We start from the raw sequence: 26,456 nt of genomic DNA, 5'->3' as shown, positions 1-26,456 counted from the left end.
AAAATGTTTAGCATCTGATTGTCTGATCGTTATCTCTAGATTCCAGGAAAAGCCCAGAATTACAAAGATGAGACCTTGGAAATTGATGGTCTAGTTAAGGTTCCAATGTTCACATACTGACCAAACTGCACCACTTCTCTTTTCTGTATATGGAATGCATCTAAGCACACATCTCATGTATCCACCAAATGTCCAGTATTCACTCAGAACACCTTCAGTTTCTGTTACATTACTTTTCAGCTGAAATAACCACATACGCAGACATGAATTCATCTGCTATTGTCTCATTTTAAAAATGAAAAATCAATTTTTCTTGAAACATAGAAAGAGTAGGAGGAGCGGTATGGATATGAAATATTATCAGTAGCTTATTAACATAAATAACGCATCACAATCCCCGTTCCGTGTTTTGCAATGCCAATTGTAAGCAGGGAAAACCTCTGACCACATACCTCCCAACATTTGTGAATTGCTGTCCGGGACAACCCGCACTTGGTAATGGGGCTTGGCCTATGTGAAAAGGAGTGTGGCATCACGGGAGTGCCGCGATCACAAACCATGCTCCCCATTTTTGTCACTGTGGGGGCATGCCCAGCGCTCTGTGAGCTGCTGACATACCCTCTCTCCCTCTGTCTCCAGTGAATAGAATGTCCCGCGAAAATCGGCACAGTTGGGAGGCATGGCCGCAACTAGGGGGGCGCTAAGGGGCATGCTCCCTGGGCTCCGGAATGAGGGTGGAGCTAGAGAGCAGGGATGGTCTGACCATTGCACTTGGTATGTGGGACTGCACCGCTGCAGCCATTGCACTAAATTACGGCCTTGCCCCGAGTGATAGAAATCCTAGTTTTGTCCCTGTGGGAGGTGTGTGACTACAACATGCTGGACTCAGTTGCTGCTTAGTCTACAAATGGGCAGCTTCATTCATAACTTGCTGGAAACGGACCATGCCCATCCATCTGATTGCCTGCTGCAGTCAGAGACACCACAGATCGCAGCCTGAATCAGATTCCTGCAGGCATATTTGCTTGCAGACACCACAGATAAATTAGGCACCTAAAATTGGCAGGTGTGCCCAGCGTAATAGAGGTAGCTAATGGTCATTTTGTACGAGGCTGGCCACACACATAGAGATCTGGACATTCAGCCTTATGGTACGATGAGTGTATAGATCATTATCCTACATGACCACACTTGCACCTACACAGCAATAGTTCAGATATCAATCATTCTTGGTCACTGTTAGTGGTCGGTGGATCCCCATATACACTGTAATTTTATGCAATTTGGTACTAAATTGGCCAAAATGTTCTAACAAAAATGCTGCATGTGCGCCCAACATAAACCTTCACCACTGCATATACAGTATAAGCATCCATTGTTCCAAGCAAAGGTAGACAGGATGGAAAATCCAGAAGGATGACATATATCAGATATGTATAGCTAATTAGGGTGTATATCTGTCCAACTGGTGACTGAGGGCCCGATTCAGGTTGGATCACAAAACGCAATTACGAAAAGGATGCACTGCAGAAAATGCGAACGCCTCTGCCTGTCAATCAGGCAGAGGCGTTCACGAGGGGGGTGGGCAATGCTCTGTTTTGTAGGCAGAAACAGGGCATTGCAAGGACGTGGCTTCTAAACGGGGGGTGGCATGATCGGAGCGGCTGCGTGACATCACACTCAGCCGCCGCAACCAGAAAGATGGCAGCGGGCCTCCTGCGGGTGCAGCCAAGCTGTGCCGACAGGAGGCAAACCCTAATTTCTGCGATCAAGCAGAAATTGCGATGCGATCGCATTTTCCGCTTGCTCAAGGGGGTTGAGCAGCAGTCAGCATGCTGGGTGACCTTGCCCTGCGATGGTCGGACCCCAGCATGTGTTCACATGGATTGCAAATTCTGCTACTTAGCAGAATTTGCAATCCAACCTGAATCAGGCCCTGTGTATGGGCAACTGAGAAACACTCATACTTGCCGACTTTCCAAGTTTACATTTTAGAAGAATCCCTATAAGGGCATCCTCCAGGTGGGAGGAGCAGTAATGGCGCCACACTCGTGTCATAGTGGCTCCGCCCCCTATACAATGTCATGAATTGCTACATTTTAAAGTTAGGATCGCAATGCACAGAATCGCATTATCAAGCCTACTGACCACCCATTTCCCTGCAGGCTGGTTTGTTCTCCTGGACTCCAGGAGGGAGACAGTTACATTACCGGCAGTCGTGATACAGATGCTGGAACCACTGACAATGTTGCCAGACAGAATCCCGGTTAACAGGAGTTATTCCAACTCGTGGGTGTTCATGACACCCATAGAGTGGGAACAAAACCTGTGGCGTGTGCAGCGAGCCACCGAGTCCTCAGCATGGCAAGCCCGCAAGGGGCTTAGTTGTGCTCACCCCCTGCTGGCATTCCAGCACCCGGGATCCCTGTGTCAGTATGCTGACTGCCGGGAACCCGGACGCCGGCAACGCATACCCAACGCCTCTAGGAGATCTCCTTTGGGAGTAGGCATGCATGAAGACGCTTCTGACAAATCAGAAATAATAAACAAAAGTAACCCTCATGTTAGACCTTGATAAAATGTGATTAGTATGTAACAAAATTATGTGAACTCATTTAATGAACTCCATTCCTGTAAATAGTTTCTTATCTAAATTCAGTTCCTACCCATTATAGAATTCCCTTAACCTTTTCTTGCACGGTGTTATCAGTAATTCCCAGCATTATTTGATTATGCCTATGTTTGGATTATAACCACTGAACTGACCATTTTTCTCTTCAAAACTGTTCATAACATAGTTGTTTTTTTAAATTATTTAATATAATTTAAAAAGTATTTTTTTTTTACAGTATTCCAATATTATATTATGCACATCTGCAGAACCGATTTCCTCATCAAAAATTGGGGGACACAGTGGGGCGACCCCGTCACATGTGATCTGACCATGCTGGTTAAGAGGTTAAATGACTTTGCCATGAGGTGGCATACTGATCTTCATACAGCTCACTAAGAAAACAGTTGTGATTTGGCACCATAGGAATACAACAAACTGAAAATGCCTGATTCATGCGGTAACCCGGAAACACAAGGCATTAGCAACATGGATAAGAGACACAAACAAGCTGTGATTGGATGGATTTTTTTATTGACCCTGTCCTGTTTGTTTTCAGTGTGTGGCTGAGAGTATCAATAACAAATACCTCCCAAAATCAACATACCACACCCACCTAATTCATATGCAGAAGGCATGAGATGAGGAATCGGGTATAGTGTTTACAGTATTAGCCTTTTATATAGTACTGTTATGTTTGTAATGTTTTTCATTATGGGTGTGGTTTGGAACAACACATTCCCGGAGACCAGATGCTATGACAGAGGCCACGGAAGTCTGAGATGACCTCTACTATGCATGATAATTAACAGTTGGGGTACATCGTTCCTTAATGTTCTTATAGATTACATCACAGCACATCATTTGTACAAATATTTCCAGAAGCTGAATGATACATATGAAACTGGAGAGATTGGGTCTCGGAGTGAGAGAGGGGCATCCTTCCCCCCCGTAGCTCATATAGTTTGCCACAATGCACTCTCACTACTCAGTATTAGGTTCAGTAGTGGCTCATGCCATGGGCAAGCAGGACTTTTGACCGGGGCGCCGCAGTCCCGATGGTGTCGCTGCCGTGGCAACAGCCGCTACTAACTGGGATGGCGGCGGCGGTGGTTAGGCAAAGGTCCTCTCCACGAAGGGAAACTAGACACGCAGTAAGGTAGCGCCTAGTTTCCCTTCATGGAGAGAACCTTTCCCCGCTACTGGTGCCTGCCGTGTGGTGCGCACACCGCACGGCAGTTTAAAACAGCCATAGAAGCTAGAGGTCATAATTGACCTCTAGTGTCTGTGCGCTCCTATAGATCCGAGGAGCGGCGCCGGCGGCCGGAGGCGGTGGGCAGCAGTGGTCAGGAAACAGGAACGGTGTTGCTGCATTCCTTCCAGGGGTACATGAGTACTGTGCGAGCCGGGCCGCAGCAGATTTGTAGTGATTCCATTATTAGATATATTGAGGCAAAACAAGTTGAGCAGCTCAGGGAAGGCACAGCAACAGTAGGATATGAAGAAAAATCAATAAAAGAACGGTGCACCAAAAGAACAGTAATGATTACAGGTCCAATGAGGCAGCTGTAAGAAATCCTCAGAATATGAGCATAAAAACTATGGAGGAGGAGCAGGATGGAGCACCAGTCCTGGGTAAAGAAATAGTTATGGAGCTCAGTGTGCAGTATGGGGGAAGCACACAATATTTGTAGGACCCACAGCAGGGCACTGTAAGATATATATAATATAATATAAAATAAAATAAAAAAGGGAGCAGGGTTATGGCTCCAGGAGCAGATATGCCTGGAGTAAAGAGCAGAGGAGTCTGTGCCTGTCACTCCCTATGTGGGGAGAGCAAAGCCAGTTGTGCAGAGTCACCCAGGCAGCCCCCCAGCCCTGTTTGCACACAGTCAGCACAGGGGGGTTCTAAACTGGGTGGTCTTCAGTATGCAGAATGTCGGGATCCCGGCGCACAGTATACCGGCGCCGGAATCCCGACACCCGGCATACCGACAGCTATTCTCCCTCGTGGGGGTCCACGACCCCCCTGGAGGGAGAATAAAATAGTGTGGCGTGCAAGGGGCTCCTTTGCGCTCACTCCGCTGTCGGTATGCCGGCGGTCGGCCTCCAGGCGCCGGTATGCTGGTCGCCGGGAGCCCGAGCGCCGGCATACCGTACTACACCCTTCTAAACTCACTGCGGTCCTCAGCTGTAGTGTACGGCGCAGAGCAGGCTCAGGAGACTGGCAATCAGGGTCTTGTAAGGCAGGACCACGTCCCTGAAGGCAGGCAGAGTCACCCAGGCAGCCCCCAGGCCCCGTTGCACACAGGAAGCACGGGGGGGGAGGGTTATACACACTGCGGCTCCCAGCTGGGATGTCCGGCGCAGGGCAGGCTCAGGAGACCGGCAGGCAGGGTCTGGCAACGCAGGAAGACGTCCCTGGATGTACATGCAGGCCCAGTGCGGCACACGCTGCAGAGACGCGCAGCAGGGCCTGGTCAGGAAGTCACGGTGCCATCTTGGGAGACCCGGAGTGGAGAGAAAAGGCGCCCAGCAACCCGTCAAACACCGCTCGTCGGGCAGTCTGCAGCAGCTCCCCGGCGGCACGGCACCTTCCCCCACCAGGTGTGTGAAAGTGGGCTCGGGGGGGCTCCTTAGGATATGCAGTACGGATTGTGTAGGTGGAGAGCGCCCGCACTGAGCTGCTACTCCATGCCCGCTAGGCCACACCCCCCTGTATCAAACATATTTAACTAATATAAATACAATAAGCGGTCAGGAAAAGTTAAACTTCCCATAGTAAATAAATACACAAACATAATAGAGAACCAGTAGGAGACAGAACCGAACTTTCTAATCACACATTCTTCCACCTCAGGGTAATACTCCTGTATATTCTTGTTGGCAACTACTATCTGGTCCAGTGCACTGATTGAGAGCTCAAATCCACACACACAGCAAACCTGGAGAAGCTGCTACCACTGGGCATGTGCAGCAGCTCTGCTCTCTCCCTTACACTGCATGTTGTGGCAGCAGTTCTAATAATAGTATTATATAATGTTGCTATTGTTGCCATCATTTGAGCTGCTGGCCAAGAGGATGGGGGTTTCTGGGCAACCGGGACCCCAACTGCATTTACCTATGTGCTCTATGGCAGGGCCAGTGATGTTCAGATGAACAGTCCCCAAAAGATGCTGGATGAGCTTCAGCTACAGGTACCATGGCCAAAATTTACTAATATTCGTGTTTGTGTCGGTTTGTGTAGTGTTTAAACTCGTCTTGTATCGGGTGCATTTTCATGCAACTTTTTGAAACTATATACGCCAAGTTACTAAGCATTCGAGTTTATTGTTTTCGTGTTTTCCGATGTCGATGCCAGACATTTTTTTTTGGCACATTTACGGCCGTCATTGTCGTTTGCGTACGTGTTTGTGTTGTTTTTGCTGGGTTTTTTTCTAAGTTAAACGCAGCAGGTTTTTTTTTTTCCAGCGGCCGCATTTTCACTTTTAGTTTCGGTTTTCATCCCCGTTCGTGATTGGTTGTGTTTCAGATGGTAGGAGTGTCTGTGCGCAACCATATAAATACGCCCCAAACCGTCCGCACCTCGTGGGTTTAGTTAGTGGTGAGGAGAGAGGTTGTGCAGTGGAGTTTGGTGAGTAGTGTTTGTTTGGAGGAGTATTTTTTGCGAGTTCTGAGTGTTGTATTGTGTTTGAAAGTAGTTTTGTCATTCTTGTTGTCTTGTATTTTTTGGTTTTGTCTCAATTTTTGTCCAAGTTTTTTTTATTTATAGTCCCTTGTCAGTGTGTGTGTGTGTGTGTGTGTGTGTGTGTGTGTGTGTGTGTGTGTGTGTGTGTGATTAGTGTAGTGGTAGCGGAGGAGTGTTTTGTTTTGTCTTTTTTTTTCTGTGTTAATTGTTTAGTCACACAATTATGTGTGACTCAGAGGTGGCTGAGGTGAGTGAGGTGGAGGGTGTTAGTGAGGGGGAGGAGGTCGGTCAGGTGGAGGAGGTGAGTGTTAGTGAGGTTAGTAAGGTTGAGGAGGTTGGTGAGGTTGCTGCAGCAGCCTCAAGTGATAGTGATAGTGACAGTCAGACAGCTCCGCAGCCACGCACCACTACTAAGACTGGGCGGAATGTCAAGTTTAGTTATGCAGAAAATGTGGCATTGGTGCGGGAGCTGATGAAGTATCAGCGGCAGCTATTTGGGCCTGAGTCCGCCAAGGTGCCAACACGGAAGAAGACGGTGTTGTGGGCGAAAGTAGTTGCTGCTGTAAATAGTGAGGGGGTGGTGAAGCGGACGGAGGACACGTGCCGCAAACGGTACTATGACATAAAGCGACGTGTCAAGTCCAAAATGGCCAAGGAGGCGAAGTCGGCTCGCAAAATCGGTGATGGTCCGCCCTTTATTGCCACATATCTGGACTATGAGGAGCCCATGCGGACTATAATCCCTCCAGAAGTAGTGTCTGCAACCCATGTCCGGGATTCCGATCGCCCCAGGAAGGATGGTGAGCATGTGTATTTGCCTTAACATTCTATGACATTACTTCTGGCTTACTGTATGTTTTAAATGTGTGTCATGTGACGTTGCATATTACTCCCATCTTCAAGTGTGCGTCATCAAATACATTGTTTTGGGTCATGTTTCATACAAAAGTCAATGTAACGTCTTACTTGCTTGTATGTCATGTGGTTTTTGGACAGTACATTTTCCATGTGTAGTTTGGACTTGGTGTGTCATTGAATTGTCCAGCAATAATGTTTTACTTTTGCACATTGTACATTTTGAAAGTTGGACTATGTTTTTTAATTCAGTTATCCATGTGCAATGTTTCCAAATCAGTGGTTGATATGTTAGAGGCTGGAGTAGTGCAAAGTGTCTTTGAAGGCAGTTACATGTATCATTTCATTAGTACTCAATGCAATATTGTTTAAGTCAAGGCCACTATTTCCTGGTTAATTTTGAGTCTGTATTTGTACACTGACACAACAACTGCAGACTTAGTTACCTTACTGTTTTTTTTTGTTTTGTTTTGTTTTTATTGTTTTATTTCTTGTTGGCCTCATATTGTGTTAATGTGTGTTTGGAGTGCCACATCACAGACCTATTTCTATATCGCATCTGTATTTTTTTTCCTTTTATTTGAAAATGAAGCTGTGTGTGTTTTGGCTTGTTAGTGTATGTTTTTGGAATTGTGTTCTATGTCTGTGTCCTGTATATGATTCCCTGTGTTGCACTTTCCATAGTGCATATGGCTATTGGACTATGTTTTGGGTTTGTTGTTGTGCTTTTTGTGTTTAATGTCCTTATTTTTAGATTCATAATAAAACATCCATTTTTTAAAGATGTAATGTTTATAAGCATAATGGGTGGATGTATTAACAATAGCATGAATAATGTTTTTTTGGATTTACAGTGTTGAAAAAAAGCAGTACTGGTCGTCCTACAGTCACTCCCATCACATCTGATGATGATGACGCTGCGGAAGCAGGTAAAGTGTCCATTGTAGTATAGGTTAGGTTTGTAAATGAATGGCCATAACAAAATGTCACTTTCAATACTAGGTCCATCCAAAGAAGTCTTAAGCAGCAGAAGGCGCACTTCTGGAACACACCACAAAAAACATCTGCCAGCAAAGAAAGCAAGGTCTGATGTCCAGGGCCAACCACAGCAGGCTAGCCCGCCACGAAGAATATCTACTGTTTGTTCGGTGCCCCCACTCCAAATTTTGGACACACCTCCAAGACGACAACCACACTCCCCTCATCTTGATTGTGAGTAACAAACTGTGATAACAATTAAAAATGTCAGATCTTTTAAAAACCATTTACTTAAACTCATTAAGTCAATACCCATCAAAATCTATACTTACCCAAGTCAGTAAAACATGAAATGGAAATCAAACAAAATGGCCTACACAACATCCAGTAAAGATATGTATGTCCACTTCAGCCATACAGTAGCACATTGTGTGGAAGATGGTACAACAGAAACTCATGTGTAAGCTTTGCAAATAGTAATGTTGTTAGAATCATTTACACATGTGTGTTTGTCCTAACATTGCCAACTGCATACAAAAACATTACTATGTTTTGGTTGGAGACACTATAAGGCAACACATTATGGATTACAATGTGTTTTTAGGCAGGAGTATGTCTGATGTACCATACAACTCATGTGTTTGCTTTCAGAATGAAGTAACCAGACACATTTGCCACAAACAGGCATATGTATGTATTTAAGTAATGAGTGATGATGTTGCTAGGCCGGATATCTGAAAGCACCAGTCCATTACATGTGTTCCATGTTTAGTGCTTTGTACCAATGTATTAAACATATGGATAAGTAACGGATAAATGTTTTTAATTTCAGCTTCTAGTCCTGGTACCAGCATCCCTCCGCAACAACAGCAACACAGTGACATGGATGACACAATCATGTTAGAAATGCATCCAGTAAGCGAAGGAATCAGCCCCCCAGCACCTGTGAGTACTCCCCCACAGCAAAGCACACCACCACCCCAACACAGCCCAACAACACCAGTAACACAAGGCCCTGATCAAGTGTTCTGGACCATTTGGGCTAGACAGCAGGCCACTAATGAAGATTGCCTGCGTAGGCAGACCCAAATGTTTGCAAGCCTACCATCTCACCTCAGACGAATCAGCAGAAATCTGAGTAGACAAAATAAAACAAACACAAGAATTGCAAATACCATGGAAATCATACGTGCAGACATTACACATGTCATGGGCAACTTACAGCGCATAATGGAAGAACAGCACAGACAACAGCAAAGCTATATAAACATTTTAGAAAGCAATCAAATGATCAATGAATCCATGTCCAGAATTGTAGACAATCAAAATGCTGCAACACGTGAACTCAATGCCACCCTCACTAACCTCAATGAAACACTCAGATCCCTGCAGCAACAGCAAACAAGTAGCAGTTCTGGTACGACTACTCCAAATGTAACGCCAGTGTCATCACCACCAAGGCGCTCCACCAGAGCACGCCAACACGACAGTGGTAAAGGCAAAGGCCAGGACAAGCAACCACCCAAATAAACATAAAAAAACCACACCCATTTCTTTAAAGAGAAGAGAAAAAAAACACTTACCAAGTGTATGATTAACAGAATATATATAACACTTAGCTCCTTGACAATTTGTACAACATCATTAATTATAACTGGTACAAACAACAAAAGGAATTTTGTATGCACATTTTTTCTTTATCATCTTTGTATTTTTTGTTAGCAGGAAACTGTTGTTTGAGCTGCACATAGATGTTAGCATGCAGAAAGCAGACCACTTGATTTTTTTCTAATCATTACTCTTTCTAGATTCTAATCATTCTTTGAGTCAGCTGACAGACTAATTGTCAGCCAGGCAGATTCATCCATGACCAATACAATTTACAATGTGAATTGTAACTGTTTTACATTTCTTCTCTAGACGAATTGACAAGAAAAACACAATTGAGTTGGCTAAAAGTGTCCTAATATGTTGGGGGTAATATTTAGATAATTCAGTCCGAAAATGACTGACATTATTGTTGTGCCATGTTTGTGTGTGTTAAAAATAAGTAATCAGATTTAAAAACATGATGCATAAACACCATTTGAAATATTTGAAAGTTGAACACAAATGTGTGTAGTAATGGATATATGTTGTTAAATGTGTATTGCCTTACAAATCTACAAGTTTTGGCCAGCAAACATAAGGAAATAAATTATTTTGCATGAGAGAAGTTTGTATCCCTTTTATAGGCATCCTAATTCAGGTTAGAATGATTTGTAAGTGTCAACACATGTAAACACGGCTGAAAAAAGCAGGTCTATTTTTTTGCTGCGTTTTTTAACGAATCGAAAACAAATCCGACCACAATTGAGCACTCAGAGACTAACACCCAAATCCGAATGAATAGTGAATTCCCGTATTGTATGAAATAACAGGCGCATTTGACCGATGGTCTATTCATTCGTATTTGTGTACTTTGCCGTTCAAACCATTACGAATGTCCCAAACACTGCCGAGATTTGTGCTTAGTGAATTCCCGTGTTGGGACTTAGTAAAAAAAACACAAATCAGCCAAACTCTGATTTTTAGTAAATTCTGGCCCATGAGAGGGGTTAATACCTTACTTTTTAACATAGTCACAGTGGAATGTCAGGTTAAAACTTCAGTTATACAGTTTATATGTGAAGTGGATGGTGAACAGCCATATGTAGTTACTGGTGGGATGAAGTAATTCTGTCTGGTTCTCAGAGCGGGTGTGGCATATTAAGTCAACATGGTCTGAATGTAGACATTTCCAATGCCGACATTTCCATGTTAACAGTACGAATGTCAACAGTTGGCATGTCGAGTCGACAATGCTATTTTACATGCAATTTACTTCTCATTCTATCCTGCGGCCTAATGCATTGTGTCAACATATATAGGTGTTGACATTTAGACCATGTCGGCATTGTAACTGCATACCATCTGTGCACTAGGGATGATTGCACAGGGTGCTCTCTATAATATGGGTGTACTATGATATCCCGACTGCCGGAATGCCGCCAGTGGGGTGAGTGCAAAAGAGCCCCTTGCAGGCACGGTGGCATGCTACGCGCACCACGCTATTTATTCTCCCCAAGAGGGAGAATAGTTGTCGGTATCCTGGCGGTCAGGATCCCAGTAACGGTATGCTGAGCGCCGGGATCCCCACAGCCAGGATATCGCATGGCCTCCCAGCCGCCCCCAGTGACCGAAGCTGCACTGTACAATGGGCCTAATTCAGAGTTGATCGCAGCAGGAACTTTGTTAGCAGTTGGGCAATACCATGTGCACTGCAGGGGGGGCAGATATAACATGTGCAGAGAGAGTTAGATTTGGGTGGGGTGTGTTCAAACTGAAATCTAAATTGCAGTGTAAAAATAAAGCAGCCAGTATTTACCCTGTACAGAAATAAAAAACCCACCCAAATCTAATGGGTCCTACACACTGGGCGATAATACTGAAAGATATGAACGATTTTGTTCATTAATAAACGAGATACCATTCATATCATTCAGTGTGGAGGCACCAGCGATGAACGATGCGCGGCCCCGCGCTCGTTCATCGCTGGTGCCCTGTCCCTTGTGCATGCAGGCCAATATGGACGATCTCGTCCATATTTGCATGCACTGCTATGGAGCCGGGTGACGGGGGGAATGAAGAAACTTCACTCCCCCCGTCACTGCCCCCCTGCCGCCGGGTCGCCCGTCGGCCGTATCCGCCATCGGGCAGCTCGGCGGCGGATCACAAAGTGTGTAGGGCCCATAACTCTCTCTGCATATGTTATATATGGCACACCTGCAGTGCACTTGGTTTTGCCCAACTGCTAACAAATTTGCTGCTGCAATCAACTCTGAATTAACCCCAATATCTCTTTAGCTAGGAGGTGTGCCCTACAATAATGTCTAAAAATAAGAAGCGCTGCCTAAATGGATATAATATTACAAATATTTTAATTTACATATAAATATATAGGCCATATAATAATAAAAATATATATATAAATTCAATTTGTAATCAATTCATCATCAATTAAAAAACCACAACAGATTTTAATTAATGATGAATTGTTTTATAAATTGAATTTATATATATTTTTTAATTATTATAAGGCCATATATATTTATATGTGAATACAAATATTTGTAATCATAACATCCAATCAGGCAGCGCTTCTTATTTTTATACATTATTCTTTCTGATTTATGAGAGGTTTGGCAGTCACCTCTGATTTGAAACTGCAGTCTTAATTGGATTCAATATTGTTGCTAACTGAAGTAGGCATCGGATCTTGAAGAAGTCTTTTAATTTTTTTATGTCCCATAATAGTATACGGCTATAAATGAAAGGTCACTGGACACTGGGTACTGCTGCATAGGCAAAAGTGACACCTATCAAAAGTATCACACATCAAATGATGTCAATTTTCTAATACGGTTTGCAAAACAAAAGCAAACATCTAATTAGTTTCTGTAGCTCTCTATGGAACACATTACCGTCTCCACACAATGCTGTCACTACTGCCAAGGTCATCTTCAACTGGGTATCTGGTGTTTAGGTCGACACTCATTAGGGCGACCATTATTGGTCGACATGCATTAGGTCAACATGGTCATTAGGTCCAGGGCCGGTTCAAGCCCGCTCGGCGCCCCGGGCAGGAAACGGGGCGTGGCCTAATACAGGGGGCGTGGTCAGTTACGCCCCCTGTACATTACTAGCGCCGCTTGACTGCTGAGCGGTGCGCGATGACGTCATCGCGCACCGCACAGCAAAAGGTCCTCTCCACGAAGGGAAACTAGACGCGTAGCGTCTAGTTTCCCTTCATGGAGAGGACCTTTTGCTGTGCGGTGCGCGATGACGTCATCGCGCACCGCTCAGCAAAGGTACACTCCACGAAGGGAAACTAGACGCTACGCGTCTAGTTCCCTTCACAGGAGGCGGGGACACAGCGGGCAGCGGGCAGCGGAGGCGGACGGGGGACACAGCGGGCAGCAGTGGCGGATCTTGCCACGGTGCGGCGCCCTCCGGATGGCGCCAGCGCCCTCCGGAAGGCGGCGCCCCGGGCAAAAGTCCTGCTTGCTCGTGGCAAGATCCGCTACTGATTAGGTCGACGTGGCAAAGGACGACACATGAAAAGGTCGACATGAGCTTTTCGCCTGTAACTCTCTCTGCAAATATTATATCTGCCCCCAATGCAGTGCACATGGTTTTGCCCAACTGCTAACAAATTTGCTGCTGCGATCAACTCTGAATTACCCCCCATATAAGAAACTGTTAAATAATAATCTGATTACCTCTGTTTTTTTGCCGGGGACATGTCTGGAAGTGCGCAGTGAATGTGAGTGGTCACCGCCTGCTGTATGATGCCCAGAGCTGCCTACTGACCTGTGCTGATATCTGGAAACCAACTCTCCAGCCGATCAGCATTTTCTAGCTGTCGTCTAGCTAGTAGGTGATTATCGAAGCTCAGACACAAGCAACTTTCTCAAGTGATCTATGGACTATTTTTAGTGATTTTAATTTTTCTTAGTACTGTAGCTTTATGTATCTCCTCATTTTAAAATGTATTATTGCTGTTATACCGGTAAATATATTTGTCTCACATTATTGCCTTACATTAACAAACTAGCGCCAAATTGTTCTTTTTTTATCTTGCCATGCCACCTAGTGGCGCATAGTAATCTCTGACCATTTTCTAAACCCTGTATAGTGATTCCTCATTTATGTGTACATTCACCTTAATGGTGTCCTGTATTGCCTTGCTTTAAAATGCATTATTGGTATTATTGCTGTTATACTACTACATGTATCTGTCTCAGGAGAATATCGACCATGCAGATAATGGTGTTTATTTTTTACTATAGTTTCACGAGTCTGCATCATACTCCACTATTTTATCTTGCCAGGCCATCTAGTGGCTGCCAATCAGCACACTTTGAGCATTACAGGTTGAGTATCCCTTATCCAAAATGCTTGGGACCAGAGGTATTTTGGATATCGGATTTTTCCGTATTTTGGAATAAATGCATACCATAATGAGATATCATGGTGATGGGACCTAAATCTAAGCACAGAATGCATTTATGTTACATATACACCCTGTACACACAGCCTGAAGGTAGTTTTAGCCAATATTTTTTATAACTTTGTGCATTAAACAAAGTGTGTGTACAGTCACACAATTCATTTATGTTTCACATACACCTTCTACACACAGCCTGAAGGTCATTTAATACAATATTTTTAATAACTTTGTGTATTAAACAAAGTGTGTGTACATTGAGCCATCAAAAAACAAAGGTTTCACTATCTCACTCTCACTCAAAAAAGTCCGTATTTCGGAATATTCCGTATTTCGGAATATTTGGATATGGGATACTCAACCTGTAGTTATATTTTATAAAGTGACTCCTGATTTATAATAGATTTGCTCTTATTTGATGTCATGAGCCACCTAGTGGTGAATAGTGATTATTACACCTCAAGTACCATTTATACTAGAACTGTTACAAATACTTGCTGACTTTGCAGAATAATTGTATAATTCTCTGCTAGTGTTGCTTGGCTATTTACACTACATTGTGGCCTCATTTCTTGCCAAGTTTTCCAGTGGTGCACAATCATTTGTATATTTTGTGACATATTTGGAACGTTATGGTCATTATTTCGTATACGACTGCTATTCACTTGTGATTTGCAGTCTTTACTGTATATTTTTTTGGTTTCTGATTGTGATTTTACGTTTATTAGTATTACGTTATTTTTCAGGGATTTAGATGTCCACTATATCCACAGTATCATCCAGCGGGCATATAACTTTTTCTGACCTAAATATTTCCTCAAAATTTTAACTAATTTTTGGACAAAAATCAAGGCAACAATATGAGGAATAAACATAGCAAGACAACGAACCAATTCCTACTAGGGAATAATTATTACCTAATGTCTCAGGGTATACTTTCCCATCGGCCACACCATCAGAGAGCCCTCCTTCCCAGACTATTGTCAAATCCTCTAGGGTACTCTCCTCAGCGCAAGTCTCTCAAATAGATGAAAAATTAGATACAATTCAAACATCTGTTAATGCAATTTTGACCCATCTTGAGGTTCACAAAATGGCTTGTTAAAGTCGAACAGCGTACTTGTAACAATGGAGATGCCATTTTGGCACTTCAGAATTCGGCCAAGGCACTAGCCCAATTTAATGCCACAATGGAATCCAAGTTAGATGACTTGGAGATTCGTCATGGGCGAAATAATTCAAGGTTTATTAAAATCCACGAAGGCTCACACACAAAGCATGATGTGCCCCCAAATGACACATCCCGAGTGACGGGACCTAACGGGGTGCTGGCATCAGCAAGTGTGACGGCAAGGGGGAGCATGCTGCATTTGGAAGCATGGCATCGTTCACCACCTACTCAGAACTTTCTGCATGTTCAAAAGATCTAAGGATATGACGGACGAGCTGCAGGTGCACGCATCGCATCATTTTCATGCCTATGCACGGACAGTTTTTAAACAATGTGACTCCCTATCGGTCAGAAACATCCCACATTGTTTAAAATTTGATGCCATGTGTTGGGGCCTTTAGAGTATTAAAGGGTCTGATTTGTTTGATCTCCATGGTACAGATATAATTAATACACTTAATGTGCCCCCCACATTTGGCACAGTGATATTACAGAAAGCACACCTCCTCAGGCCTGAAGGGATTCCCGTAATATATGGCCCAGACCAGTTATTGCCATCCTGAGATGGCAATAACAAAACATATGTTGTGGCAGTATTTGTGTTACGACAATGCTCGTTAAATTATTTTCCCCACGCAAAAATCCTGCATTTGCCCCTGCTCATTTCTCATTGTCATCAGTTCCTGTTGGTCACATCTGGTACTAGATACACAAAGAACTGCAACCTGCATGGTGTCAACAGCGAAGACCTCCTTGTGTGGCATCCTGGTAAACACCAGACTTACTGAACTGGATCCAGTACTTCCTCATGGATGCTTGATACTGAGGTCTGTGCTCCCCAGAGGGTGAGTGTGATTGTGTGTGTGTGTGTGTGTGTGTGTGTGTGTGTGTGTGTGTGTTTGTTTGTGTGTTTGTGTCCCTAGCCCTGTTAGTTGTACATATTCTGTTGCATTGCGCTGCAACTAATTCATGTTAAATACCAAATAAAGATTTCTAGAAATATCAAATATTTAAATTGAATTACACATTAAATGTTCTGTACAGAGTTACAAGCAGCAATAGGCTGGCTAATCGCATCAAGGCTTGTATTACACAATGAGGGTTTGAGATCTGCAGAGAACCTAGTACCAACACAGGCTCTACGGTCCTGGCAAATAGCTCTGCCCATAATCCATTCATCCTTCCAAATCAACTACTTCCACAAAAAAAAATAATCAGTGAAGAAATGCTGCTGGAGCACACCTCTATATTATGGGACCATTATATACTGTTCACATTGTTATGACACAAAGTCAGAGAGGAAGTGTTTCAACCATTTTATTGACATGCATAAAGACTGCTTGGTTACGCTGAGTTGGAATACAATGAGAAGCCTCATGGTCTATGGTTTGGCAGATCAGTGCATAGGAACATCCCTGTTGCTCTAACTCTCTATGGACTTCATAATCCATTTTCGCAGGCGGCGCACATTTGCGTAGAAACCGTACTTCCCGTCACGGTCACATCCTTCACCCCATGACACAATGCCCATCTGGTACCAGCGGCCGGTTATTGGGTCCTAGGAAGAGAAGAGGTTTTGTAACTTGGCATGCAGTTCTTGTAAGATGGAATGCCCCCAAATGTTAAGCTGCATACACACTATGAGATATTGCATACAATATCGCATAGTGTGTACACACATTGTATCATATGATGCACGCACCCGTGGACATCCAACATCCGACCTGCATGCAGTCTTGATGGTGCAATATCATGAGCTTTTTTGTAGTGTGTACATACAACCGCACAATTTTGGGGCGTTGACGTCAGCTTGGACCCTCCTTCTTCTTCTTCTGCTTTTGCTCCCTTATAAACAACTCCAGCCCCTTAAGATATAATTTCATCTTATCTAATTATTTCATTGTATAGTGTGTATGCTCAATATCGTATGTCGGGAAATTGTATACAATATTGCACGGGGCATACAAGTGTAGTATGTTATGCCAGCTGTCGGGATCCCAGCGCCCAGCATACCGGCGCCGGGATCCCGACCGCCGGCATGCCGGCAGTGGGGCGAGCGCAAAAGAGCAGCTTGCAGGCTCGTTATTTATTCTCCCTCCAGGGGGGTCGTGGACCCCCCAAGAGAGAGAATAGTTGTCGGTATGCCAGCTGTCGGGATTCCAGCACCGGGATACTGAACGCCAGGATCCTGACAGCCGGCATATTATATGCCTCCCGTGGCATACATCTTACTAGTGTGTACACAGCCTCTAAAAGTAAGCTCTGCAGTATAACATTCATTCATTTTGATCCACTAAATGCAAATGGCACTTATTTGGCTTCTTTTTTAAGTCCCTGCTTATGGCACAAAACTGGCGTGTGGACACACGTGTCTAAAGGGGGGTACTCACGGGAGAGATGTGTGCTGAGCGATCTTAACACAGACCGCTCAGCACACATCTCTCACCCCGCTCAGCACAGCGCGATGTGCTGAGCGAGGGGGAATGCCGACGGGGGGCCGCTCACCTCACACAACGGTGAAGTGAGCGACCTGCTAGATTGAGCCTGCATGCAGCTCAATCTAGCATCGGCGATAGCCCCGCGCATCGCTATCGCTGGAGGGCATACACACGGCAGATCCGTGCTTAAAATCTAAGCAATCTAGCAAGATTGCTTAGATTTTAAGCACGGATCTCTCCGTGTGTACCCCCCTTAAGTGCTTGAGGATCTTCCCTTATGGCCCCAGTAATATTTAAGTGGCAGGGGATGACAGCCTAGAATAGATTTTGTACAGGGCTGTTTCTAGCCAATTTGGCTCCCAGTTCGAGATTTAAAAATGTGCTCCCCAACCATGACATAAAGAAAAAAATGAGCCCCCCACCTAGAACCCCCCCCCCCCGGTGATGGGTGTGGCCTCTATTTAAATGGGCGTGGTCTCATTTAAATGGGCGTGGTCTCATTTGAAAAGACTGCCTCACAATCCAGTGTTTGACCCTGCTCCAACAGATCACAGCCACCATAGGAAAAAAAAAATTCTACCACATTAAGCCCCACACAGTAATGCCCCCTGCACCATATTATGCCACACACACCGCAATGCCTTTGATACATTAAATCCCCACATTACGGCAGGCAAGAGTCCCCATTTTCCACATAAAGGCAGGCAAGAGTCCCCATTTTATACATTACGGCAGGCAAGAGTCCCCATTTCACACATTACGGCAGGCAAGAGTCCCCATTTCACACAATACAGCAGGCAAGTCCCCATTTCACACATTACGGCAGGCAAGAGTCCCCATTTCACACATTACGGCAGGCAAGAGTCCCCATTTCACACAATACAGCAGGCAAGAGTCCCCATTTTCCACATTACGGCAGGCAAGAGTCCCCATTTTCCACATTACGGCAGGCAAGTGTCCCCTTTTTAAACATTACGGCAGGCAAGGGTCCCCATTTTACACATTACGGCAGGTGTCCCCATTTTACACATTATGGCACTGAGAGAGAGAGAGAGAGAGAGAGGGTATACTTACAGAGGCGATTCCCGCTCTTCGGCCCGCCTCACCAGTCGCTCATCGCGCTGGCCGCCTCTCCCTCTTCCTAACTTGGTTCCCCCTACTCCTCTGTACTCCGCTCGGGGGGGCTGAGTTTCGCGGAATGACACCGTTGCGTCGTGACGTCACGACGCAACCGTGTCATTCCACAAAACTCCATTCCCTGAGTGGGGTACTCGGGGAGATGGAGGAGGGGGAAGCTGGGAGCCACAGTTAGTGCCGCGGCGGGCGCCCCATGCGGTTGCACAGCTCGCCCACCCCAAGAAACGGTCCTGATTTTGTAACCATACCAAGCCACAGTAGCTGTACAGTCTGGTTTAGTGGCACATTTCTACAGAGCAACATAATTATTCACAGTTCTACAGGGGGTGAGTGTCATGGGAGCTGCAGGGGTCACAGATATAGGAGCACTGTGGCTCTGCCAGTTACCTAATAGGGGTTGATATATTTTAAATAAATGTATTAATTCTAAAACCTTGGGAAAAAAAGGTGCAAATCAAAGTAAGGGCCAGCAACTTCCTCATTTCAGATATTCTAGGGATTTTTTTCTTTTTGATTTTGTTTTTGGAGATTAAGAACTTTCTTTTATTGAAGGAATTTACAAGTGCAATAAGTTACACAATATTACAGTGGTACATTAAGCAAGTGTTACATCACTTATGTAGTCTTGCCATAATATCACTTTAATCCGGGACACCTGTAATCTACACAGGATCTGTGACTGGCTTGATTCAGGCCTGCATTTCCCCTAATTTTAATGGGATACGGTCGTTAGGTCGACACAGTTTAGGTCGACAGTCATTAGGTCAACCACTGAATGTCGACATGGTCAATAGATCGACATGTACTAGGTCAACAGGTCAAAAGGTCTACATGAGTTTTTTACATTTTTCTTCATTTTTTGGACTTTTTCATACTTGATGATCCACGTGGACTACAACTGGGAACGGTAATCTGTGCCGAGCGCAGCGGTAGCAGAGCGAGGCACCTTGCCCAAAGCATGGCGAGTGTAGCGAGCCATGTGAGGGAACACAGTGCACTAACTGGGGTTCACTTTACGAAGAAAACGACACAAAAAAAGTCAAAAAAACCCATGTCGATCTTTTGACCTGTCGACCTAGTACATGTCGACCTAATGGCCATGTCAGCCTAATGCATGTCAACCTTCCATGGTCGTCCTAATGACTGTCGACCTAAGTTGAGTCAACTCAACGACTCATACCCGTTTTAATAAGCCACAGAACCTTTGTAAATCCTAGGTGTCTCGAATTAAAGGCATATTAGGGCAAGCCTACTTATATGTAGAGATTTAAACCTTCTAAAAAGGAAAAGTAAAGATGTTGCCCACTGCAAACAAACAGATTCTAGCTACCATTTATCTATCACATTCTAGAAATGGATAGCAAGAATCTGATTGGTTGATATGAAAAACAGTTAAATTTTTCCTTATTAGGTTTGATTAATCGCCCCATAATCTGGTCTCAAAATTAAACAATGCTGAGTGATACAGTAAAGCATTGCTAGCATTGTGACGTGATACTCATGGAGAGGTAGAGGGAAGCTGAGAAACTAGGGGAGCATTAGATTAAAGTTTATTATGAGGGAAGGGGACAAATGTGCCCTAGGCCTAAGGGGTCCCTAGAGTTACAGAAATGGGCATAACTGGTTCCTCTAGTCAGGGCTCCCATATATGAATGTATTTATTTGGGCATCCTGTATGCAAGTATGCAATCTTGGGAGATTGGTGTTTACTAATTTAGGCCTCTGGAACCAAGATGAGTTCATGGGCAAGAACCATATGGCTGTGAAGAAATTAGGGTTCATTAAGTACATGTCAAGAATAAGGGCTACCAGGGAGCTCATAAGATCATACTAGCAATAGCAATGAGTTATTTCCAGTAATCATTCAAGGTAAATAACTTCTACAGCAGGTAGACCCTGTATAAGATGTGTAACTGCGGGGAGATTACGACTCTTTGGGATCTCTAGCCAAACAGTCATCCAAGGGACCAACGTCTCCGCCAAAGGGTGCGTGGACTCATTCAGTGGAGAATATCAGACTTTGCTGGTCTTTGGCTTCTGCCTGCCATGTAAGAAATACCTTGCAACTAATGAATCGGAGGGGATCAGTAAATCATTCAGCAATAGTGATGATAAAAAAGGTAATGTAGGAGTATGAAGAATTGTGTGTTATGTTATCAAAGGACTTAATAACATTATCTAAATACATGTAACCCAGGTGCCAAGGCTTCCCCCTTGTTCATGTAATGTGGTACAGAACAGTGGTCTGACAGAAGTATGGTTCTGGCCAACCAAGGTCATCTTAGCTTGCACCACAATCATGTTTGGGGGTGTCCTGGTGCAACAGTGGGTCCACCTTTAAATGACTACTATACTCAGTTTCAAGTATCCTGTAAGAATGGATGGAGAAGAAGTCTGGTTCTTGGTCTCCATCTAACTGGAACCAATACAGACTAAAACGGGAAACTCTATAATAGTTCTGTAAGTTGGGGAATGCTAGTCACCTCTATTCCCAGTAGTAGTATTTATGACCTGAGCCTAGCATGACCATGGGCCCCATAATAATACAATGACAACAGAGGTCATCTTATTGAAATATTTTTTGGCATATGCATAATTGAGAATGATGTAAAACTTTCGGGAGAAACACTGGTTTTACCAGAATTACCTGCCCAGTGACCAAATAGGGTAGTGTGGACCTGGGTCTGCATTTATCAAACTGTATCAAGTGCTCCAAGTTGAGGGTTAATATATCTTCGGAACTGCTAATGGCTGGTGTAAACTGTTTACCACACTAGTTAAAGTCTTACGAAATACACTGGATATTGAGAAATCTGCTGGTTTGCTTTGATACATAATTTTGTTTAAATATATTAAATAGGGTGCAGAGAAGAAGTATTTATTTAATACTGAAGAGCAGGTCCACTGACCGCCACTGACAGGACAGGTGTACAAATGAGAAATAGCTTTATTAAGGACAGAGGACATTAAACACTGAGTGGTCAGAGGTAGAGTAAAGATTAATGCAATTCAGACATAATTATCAAGTCAGCTAGTCCTTACCTTCATGACAAAGGGACCTCCACTGTCCCCTTCGCAGGCATCACCTCTTGTGTCGTCCTCAGGACTGTAACCTATTAAATGATATAGATGACATTTGTGTGTGTAGTCCACTGACAGCCCATCCTTTTCCATGACATCAGTGAAGCAAAGACTCACAGACATTACACCAGGAGTTCCCAACCTCAATCCTCAAAGCACACTAACAGTCCAGGTTTTAGTGATATCCATGCTTGACCACAGGTGACTTAATTAGTACCTCAGTTATTTTTATTTAACTATCTGTGCTGTAGCCTGGCTATAACTAAAACCTGGACTGTTAGTCTGCCTTGAAGACCAAGGTTGAGAAACCCTACATTACAGTCATTGAGGGTGAAACATGACACAAAACAGAAAGAGTGTTGTCACTGCTTATCCCCACCACTGCCAGTGGCGTAACTAGAGGAGTACGGGCAGCTCCGGGTGACAACAAAATAGAAAAATTGCTATTTAAATGGTGTCACCAAGCAGCCCAACTGTGAAGGGAGACCAGGAATAGGCTGGGGACCGCCTGGCAGCTGCAGTTATGCCCCCAAAACGTCACACATCAGGGGTCGTGGTTTCATGGAAATGAGCCCACACCCTTTTATGCGTGCGCGCACCTAAGGCACTGCTTGTCATCACCCATAGTGACGCAACTGGCCACTGCCAATCTGTGTGTATCTAGCAAATCAAAGCATGGAGAAAAGAGAATGAAAATGCCTTATAGGCAAGAAAGGGTTAATTATAAAATAAATAAGTTAAAAAATAAAAACAAATAAAAAAAAAATGTTATCCAGAAAATCCACTTACCTGCACAGAACATGTTTTCTGTTACTTTTATCTTAGTGGAGGCTTTGCATTTATCCTGGTCGACAAGGGGAAGGTTTATCTGCTGTAGGATCTGGGGCAGCTGTGGGCCTCCCGTCGTCCATGATTCCTTAAGGTTCCCCCATCCTGTAACTCTACCTTTGTGGCCCGAATGCTCTAACCTACAGTATAGAGACCACTTCTGTCAGATATTGAAAGGACCAGACACATTAATTTCAAGAAGAGTATGTCAGAATTTGGAGGTCATTTGTTGCCTTGACCAAAGCATTAGCGGATTACCAGAGGGTCCCTTACCTCTGTGCGATCTCCAGAGTGGGCAGGCAGACAGGATGGATATAGTTGGTGAAGCTTAGAGGCTTTTTCAGTTGCATAAGTGCAATATCGCGGTCAAGATTTTCTTTCCAGTTATATTTGGAATGAACAATAATGCGCTCAAGCTGCAGAATTTTCTCTGTTGCTCTCTCGTACCTACATGGACAGGAAAAAACAGCCAACATTAATATTTACTATAAACTGATTATTATTATTATTATTATTATTATTATTATGTAGATTTACAATTTATTTAAATGGGTAATTTAAGAAAACTAAAACGTTGCATATTTTAAAATCAACATAAAATCAAGTCATTACCAGTGGCACACTTAGGGAGGGTTCCAGTTGCCAGAACTCCTTCGCCTCCATGGCTGGAGTCACTGCTACAGTCACAGTAGTTTATAACTCCATTAATAGACATAATAAAAGGCTAATTTGCCCACTGACAATTAGTTTAACATGGCCTAATTCGGATAGTTTTCTCTTTAGAGACGCAAATAGCTATTTTTACCATACAGGGCTTGCACAGAAGTGAGTCTACACATTTTTGCATAACTACAATCAATTCTCAGTCGGATAGACCTCTAATGTTCGGTCAATACAAATGACAATCCAGGTTTTACAGCAAGATGGGCTGCTGGGAAATCTGTAGAACCCTGGCATAGCGGGTGTGGTCAGATGCACAGCCAGATTAAGTATGCAGGGCATACTGTACCCCGGGCCCCCCTCTTTCAAGTCTTAATTTATGATTGTAATCATTTTTGTTGGAAATACCTTTTTTATTAATGAAATAGTTCAACACATGTGATGCCAGACATATATTAAAAGGGAAGTCCAGGTAGAGAGCATTTTGTCCCTCCCAGAATGGGTCATGTTAAGAGGTATGCACACTCTAATATACCCCCTCCCCCACCACCAGGGCCCCCCTGTCTTAAGTGCCCCAGGCCCCCCACTCCCAGGGCTTAATCCGGCCCTGGTCAGATGACAAATTCCCAGGCTCACTGTACATGTGCCCCTACCAGAAATGGGCTACTAGACAGCCTTGGGTACTTTGTAACCACCTTTCAGTGCTCCCCTGTGCAAGGGATGGACATTGGAAGACAATGGCTACACCCATCAGAAATAATTTTGTTAATCAAATTGTGGGTATTCAGTGGTTGGCATCTATTGGATGCAGCTTTCCGATGCCCATCCGATGGCTGGCTGCTTCTGTGCAGCTGCGGATACCTGGAAGTTGTGTCCACAGGACAACTAATGTAGACATGCACAAAGTAACCATCGATTGGTTGCGATGTAATGATTATCAGCCATCACATCATATGATATAGTGATGAATAGGAACTGTATGATATTACTTGTCAGTGACGTTTTGTAACATTGTTGGTAAATGGAGCTGTATAATTGGTAAATGGGACTGTATAAACAAATGAGTCATGAATACGGCTGTTCTCTTACTTTGTACGATAGTGTTTTCCTATCCGCACCAGAAGGTCGTCAACTGTGAAATTCTTATCCCAGGGAGGGTAGAAGATGCAGTGAGCAGCTGTCAGCACCCAGCGGTCACTTATGAGACTGGCCCCACAAAGCAGCTCCTGAGGACTTCTCTTAAACAACATCACCTGCCTGTGAACAGTAAAAGGTTAGATGGCATATAAAGTTATTCTAAAACATAATACAGGTTAGCTAGGTCCCAGATGAGAACATTGTTGCTGGCTTTTTTTTTTTACCAGGGCCCCTTGGGAGATGCCGCAGGGGAAGGCTCATGTGTGCGAGACGTGGCTCAGTCAATGATGTATTTGTGTATCCATCAATTTCTGTATAATGCCATGATTTGTGGCAATGATAGTGCAGCAGTGGCGGAGCCTTGATGTCACGAATCACAGAGAATTGCACTATGGAGCCTTAGGGAAGTGGGCCGAACTCATAGGCTGGTCTGCCCTCTAAAGGAGCCCTAGAGAGTGCCCCAAAAATGGGAAGTCTCCTTGATTTTCCGTAAGAGTAAGCAAGTATGTCTGGGAGTCTAGATTGAGGCCCGTAGGCCTTCACTCACACCGCTCGCTTAAAGCTGTACAGCTATTTTTAATTTACAAGCCAAATAACGTTCATTCTTGAATTCAATAGAGATTATTTATATTCATACATCAGACTCCAGTGAAACAATATGTGTTAATAAACCCAGACCTTGTTCTCTTACCATGGTGCACTACCTTGCTTGGCCTCCTCTCCATTAACAACTCGGCCTTGGATGTAGGAGTCCAGGAGATCGTGCTCGGTATTGTCCTCTATTTTCTTCTGTTCAAAGAGTGGCCTCAGTCCACACACTGCACTCAGAGACCACAGTGATAACATAAATGAACATTACCAGCCATAACAACAGTGAAATCAGTAGTGATGAGCGGATTCGGTTTTACTCGGTTTTACTCGGTTCTCAAAACAGAATCTTATTGGCTATCCAAAACACGTGACATCAGTGAGTCAATAAGATTCTGTTTTGAGAACCGAGTAAAACCGAGTAAAACCGAATCCGCTCATCACTAGAAATCAGACATACATAGATGACAGCCCCGAATGTGTCACAGCTTCCTCACTGTAGTCCCTCTTAGAGCTGGACCCAAGTCATCTATAACTGCATCTGCACCGTGTTCACCACCTAAATGTGAATATGTGCCAGTACACACAGTTGTACCCATCTATACAACCGTACCTCCCTTATCCATACATTTGAATCCATACCCGTCATAATTATAAGCATTCACTTACATCAGCCCTATCCTTGCTGCAAGAGATCGATCTGAAATCAGATAAATCTCTGTGTACATGTAACTCAGATAGCCTGCAATTCCATCTACAGGCTCTTTCTGCCCCATCACCACCTGGTTATGCCCATTCAGCTGCACAGGGAAATGTGACTGAGTTGCTTGTGGCTTGCGCGGGTTGTAGCCGGGTTAAACATCCCGGATCGGACCCGGTACTCAGGTGGTAAAGGGGTGTTAGAATTACTCCCAGATTTGAGAGCCTGGCTACGGAGCATAACTAGTCACAATTGCAATGGACTGGTGTTCAACTTGTATCAGCGTGTGTGTGTGTGTGTGTGTGTGTGTGTGTGTGTGTGTGTGTGTGTGTGTTGTTCGTTCATTATTTTATGTTGAAACAGTTACAGGTAATGATTTTATGAAGGATGACCCTACATAAAGCTCTGCTACAGGATCCCATATTACTTTTGCCCTCTGATGAAGTCCTATACTACAGTGACAAAACGCATATGGCTGGGAACTCTTGCTGTACCAGTTTTTCCTCCACACTTATTTGGTCCAGCTCTTCCCTCAAATGGATTCTTACTCTAACCG

The 26,456-nt window shown here is 44.1% G+C and overlaps 1 protein-coding gene across 1 annotated transcript in view; it reads right to left on the bottom strand.

The window, feature by feature from the left end:
* Window positions 1-16,632: 16,632 nt before the first annotated feature.
* The window catches only part of F2 (coagulation factor II, thrombin), a 108,299-nt gene continuing 98,475 nt past the window's right edge, over window positions 16,633-26,456 (bottom strand). Inside the window, exons 9-14 of the mRNA XM_063944540.1 lie at window positions 25,304-25,430; window positions 24,565-24,732; window positions 23,089-23,262; window positions 22,777-22,955; window positions 21,949-22,019; window positions 16,633-16,889 (exon numbers count right to left, since the gene is read on the bottom strand). Coding sequence (XP_063800610.1) covers window positions 16,755-16,889; window positions 21,949-22,019; window positions 22,777-22,955; window positions 23,089-23,262; window positions 24,565-24,732; window positions 25,304-25,430 — 854 coding nt within the window. The 3' untranslated portion in view covers window positions 16,633-16,754. The remainder of the gene's footprint in view (window positions 16,890-21,948; window positions 22,020-22,776; window positions 22,956-23,088; window positions 23,263-24,564; window positions 24,733-25,303; window positions 25,431-26,456) is intronic.

Source organism: Pseudophryne corroboree, chromosome 11, assembly GCF_028390025.1.
Source record: "Pseudophryne corroboree isolate aPseCor3 chromosome 11, aPseCor3.hap2, whole genome shotgun sequence".
NCBI classification, from domain to species: Eukaryota; Metazoa; Chordata; class Amphibia; order Anura; family Myobatrachidae; genus Pseudophryne; species Pseudophryne corroboree.
This window is presented reverse-complemented; position numbering and strand designations above follow the sequence as displayed.